The 4,531-nt window shown below is 37.6% G+C and overlaps 1 protein-coding gene across 3 annotated transcripts in view; it reads left to right on the top strand.

Moving 5' to 3' along the window:
• The window catches only part of LOC107734227 (testis-expressed sequence 2 protein-like), a 15,867-nt gene that overhangs the window by 9,535 nt on the left and 1,801 nt on the right, over positions 1-4,531 (top strand). For 2 of the 3 annotated variants that reach the window (XM_016546129.1, XM_016546128.1), the window contains exons 6-10: positions 1,164-1,304; positions 1,486-1,585; positions 2,446-2,578; positions 2,888-3,022; positions 3,577-3,789. In XM_016546129.1, the coding sequence (XP_016401615.1) occupies positions 1,164-1,304; positions 1,486-1,585; positions 2,446-2,578; positions 2,888-3,022; positions 3,577-3,789 (722 nt within the window). The remainder of the gene's footprint in view (positions 1-1,163; positions 1,305-1,485; positions 1,586-2,445; positions 2,579-2,887; positions 3,023-3,576; positions 3,790-4,531) is intronic. The other variant, XM_016546130.1, reaches the window with a different exon arrangement.

Genomic DNA, 4,531 nt, shown 5'->3' with positions numbered 1-4,531 from the left:
CGCGCTGTTTAGGCATGTTTTGTGCCATTGATCGTCGTCGTCATCTTTAATAAATAAAACATTTATTCATGCTGGGGAGCCGGCTGTGAATCCAGTGGAGAGAAATCCCCCACTACTTACTGCAAACTGGCATTCAGATCTGCCTCCATGTTGTTAGCAACGCCCCAACTTCCAACGATCCAATCAATTCCCGAAGGTCGAAATCAAGTCCCGCCCTCTCATTTCAGATGCTGTTTCACTCGGATATACGTCACAGTTGAGAAGAAAAGACAATAGCAACTTCTGTTTCATGCCGACTTTAAATTTTCTAAAATATTAAGCTTTTCCTGTATAGTAGAGACATGTATTAACTCCATTCCAAAATTTTATTTTGTGGCACATTTTCATAATGTAATTAAAAATGTTATAAAACATTTATAAATCTGCTTATTTTTCATTGATGTACATATTTTCTTTTTAAAATGCAAATATTTAAAGGGATAGTTCGCCCAAAAATGAAAATTGTGTCATTAATTACTCACCCGTCTCTTGCGTATGTGTTGTGGTACTCTCGTGAACGCGTGGCGAAGACTGACACAGAGAAGAAATTGTTGAATACAGTTGTTTGATTAAAGTATTCTCGTAGATTCATAAAATTAAGGTTGAACCACTGATGTCACATGGACTATTTTAACGATGTCCTTACTACCTTTGTGGGCCTTGAACGTGTCAGTTGCGTTGCTGTTTATGCAAGGTCAAAAAACTCTCGGATTTCATCAAAAATATTTTAATTTGTGTTCTGAAGATGAACGAAGGCCTTACGGGTTTGGAACGAAATGAGGGAATTTTCTTTTTTGGGTGAACTATCCCTTTAACATAGTGCCCAACAATTCAGCAAGCTCATTAATGTAATGCAAATATGTCATATGTTCCCCAATAATATACCTCTTGACATGACACAGTTCCCCTAACATGGTGCAAGTTGTGCAACTGGACCATTTTTTTTTCAGTTCAGTTAATAGAAATTATCTTGAAATATATTAAGTAGTAATGTTAATTAAGTTACCTCTCATATCTCATTTCTCCTTGCTTAGAGGACAGTTTATTTGAAAAGTGGCAGAGTGTATCTTCAGTGTATCTTCATTAATCCAAAGTTTTTTCTTCTATCACCCCTTTTGGAGCAGACCTTTTGTTGCCATGAGGATGAAACAAAACCTGACTGGCTGAATGCACTAATTGGTCGGATCTTTTGGGACTTCCTCCATGAGAAGTACTGGGCTGATAAAGTCCAACAGAAGATTCAGCGAAAGCTGAGCAAAATTCGGGTAAGAGAACACACAGGAATTACAGGATGTTCTTTAACTGGACAAAGTGTGAGGAGGTAATGCTCTTTTTTTAAATCTTCCTCAAGCATGGTTTCGAAAAGTGGAATAAATCGCTTGTGATATTAATATTCCTACCATGTGTTCAAGTGCTTCTGTGTGAGTTTACCCTTTTTTTCCACAGTTGCCTTACTTCATGGATGAATTAACCCTCACCGAACTGGCCATGGGCTCCAGCATGCCCCAGATAACAGGCACATCACTACCACAGGTCAACAGCAGAGGTTGGTAGGGCTCCTAAGAGCCTCTTATAAAAGAGCAGATTAGGTCATTCATCCATCAGGGCTGTTTGAGCGTATATGTTATTATGTTCCTGCACTAAGCAGTAGATGAAATGTTATTATCCTTCTGTAATATCAGGGATCAAAGAAGCACATAACATCACATCATTCTCCTCAGCGAATAGCAGCATGCCTGCGAGCAAGCGCACATGTCTGTTTACGCACTCAGCTGTATGGTAAAATGATCACTGTGAAGCATATGGGGGATATATTATCCCCATGAGGAGTGAAGTTATTATTGTGTGGGGCACAGCATGCGTCTTTTTCTCTCCGCCTCATGATCTCTGGGTGTTATGTAACACGTAATGGCTTTTGACAGAGTCTGGCTCCCTTGCTCAGGTCTCATCCTATTTATGGATTTGTAAAGTGTGTTAGTAGACACGTGGGCGTTTTATTGCACTATAATTATTTGAAATTTCATCCATGAACAGATCATATCTCTATATTAAAATTTTTTTATTTAGTTACCACTTGTAGTACGCTTTAATCCATCTTTCATACACTAGTACACTCAAGTGTACTACAAGTCGTGACTAAATACATTTTTAAATACAGACATAGTATATTAAAAGCACATTTTAGTTTATATTCATGGTGTCCCAAAGTAGCACAGTTGAGTACACTTAGTTGATCTTATGTTTATCTTAAGAAGTACTGAAGAATCATTTTTAGTATATTAATTAGTGCGTGAAAATAGAGCACTTTAAGTACATTATGGAAGTGTACTTTTTTTTAACCTGGGAACTTTTGCTATTATTACATTTCAGGAAAAAAAAGAAACTTGTCTTGTCTTTGTGTGTTAGGCCTTTGGTTACATTTGGAGGTGGAGTACACAGGAGCGCTACAGATGACTCTAGAGACCAAAATCAACCTCTCCAAACTTGGGAAGGAGGGAGTCCCCGAGGCAGAGGCAGAATTGGAGACCATTAATGTGTTGTAAGTTTTTGGAGAATAAAATTGATTTTATTTCAATTCAATTGATTTTTTCAAGAGAAAAAAAAATCATACTGAGCCCAAATTTTTGAACGGTAATGTATTTATTTTATACTGTGGCATGTTATGCTTTTCTTTTGATATGTTTTTATTTAGAAAAGCAATTTAAAATCAACATATTTTCATTGACTTTTGGAGCCCACTGTATGCTGCATTGTTGTTCCTTAGACTCAGTACCATCCTAGTGCTGTTTGTGGGTGTCTGTTTATGAAATCTCGTTATGATGAGGTCCTGTCCGGATGTGTTCTGCAGTAGCAGGTCCAGGCTCTCTGTGCTGGCTGACAGTGATGAGGAATCATCAAGTGCAGGATCCTCTGATGAAGAGGAAGTTTCATCTGCTGACACTCAAGGAAGTCTGATTGAAAAGGCTGTACCTGGTGTTGAGGGGTAATTATTATTAAATGAACCATTAATATTATTCATTAAACAATTATTCTCTGAGATCTCAAAGTTTGGGAGTTGCAACTCTTTATTATTTGGATGGGATGTATGTCAGAAATGCTGTTCTTGTAAATTAAACCTCAAGATGTATGTGTCTTGCTGACACCACTCATGTCCTTAAAAGGGGTGGTTCACCCAAAAATGAAATCTGATGAAAATCAATTTTTACCCTCTAGTTGTTCTGACTTTCTTTCTATAATGGAAACTATATTAAGCTTTTTTTTTAGGAGAATGTCCATGCTGCTTCTTGTCCACACAATGAAAGTGGATGGGGACTAGGAACAACCGTCCATACTTTCAATGTATGGATAAGAGCAGCTTGGACATTTCACTAAATACCTTCTTTGGTGTTCCAGCCAAGAAATAATACAGGTTTGGAGTGACATGATTTTGGGGTGAATTATGTCTATAAAGCATCATCTCTTTGAGTTCTCTGACAGTAAATGCAGCTTAAAATAAATCAAGACCACCTGATGACTAATTTACTTTGCTTCCCACAGGGCTGCAGCTGGAGGCAGTACAAGTAGGCGGATTTTGAGATTTGTCGACAAGATTGCCAAGTCGAAGTATTTCCAGAAGGCCACAGAAAATGAGTACATTAAAAAAAAGATTGAAGAAATGTCCAACATCCCTCTGCTGCTTGCAGTGGAAGTTCAAGAGCTCTCTGGAACACTCGCCATCAACGTTCCTCCTCCCCCCACCGACAGAATATGGTACGAGCCATTCTCACTCAGCATTAGGGACTGAAGTTGCATTAGGGACTGAAGCTTTGCTTAAGCTTACACAGCATCTGCAGAGATTATCTAGAGCAATCATGCTTCTTAAAGTTTGGTGTCATTCACTCTTGAAGGTTTGACTTTGTTGTAATTAAATTACAATTTGAGGTTTATGGATTAGAGACAAGTGTAGCACTGTCTACTAACTGGGCGTGATGTGATGAGTTCAGTGATGCAATCGCAGCCAGACAGAAGATACTTGATGTTTCAGGTGCAGCTATGAGGAGCAGACTTTTGAAGCAAAAATAAGTACTTAATAATAGTAAAATGATAAAAATACTGGTAACACTTTAGGTTAGGGAACACATATTCACTATTAACTAAGAGTTTTACCTCAATAAACTCCTAATTAGCTGTTTATTAATAGTTACTGTAGCAAGGTGGTTGCTAAGTTTAGGTATGGGTTTGGATTAAGAGATCTAAAATATGGTCATGCACAGTGTTGGGGGTAACGCATTACAAGTAACGCGAGTTACGTAATCAGATTACTTTTTTCAAGTAACTAGTAAAGTAACGCATTACTTTTTAATTTACAAGAGAATATCTGAGTTACTTTTTCAAATAAGTAACGCAAGTTACTTTTTTTCCAATTTAATTATTGACAGCTCTCCTGTCCCCATGTTGAGACAAATCAGAGGATGTTACTGTAGTTCTAAAATAGATATGAATATGCATTAAT

This window comes from Sinocyclocheilus rhinocerous, unplaced genomic scaffold (assembly GCF_001515625.1).
Source record: "Sinocyclocheilus rhinocerous isolate Xijiao unplaced genomic scaffold, SAMN03320098_v1.1 scaffold820, whole genome shotgun sequence".
In the NCBI taxonomy this organism is placed as follows: Eukaryota; Metazoa; Chordata; class Actinopteri; order Cypriniformes; family Cyprinidae; genus Sinocyclocheilus; species Sinocyclocheilus rhinocerous.
The sequence above is the reverse complement of the archived record's forward strand: the minus strand, read 5'-3'. Positions and strand labels throughout refer to the sequence as shown.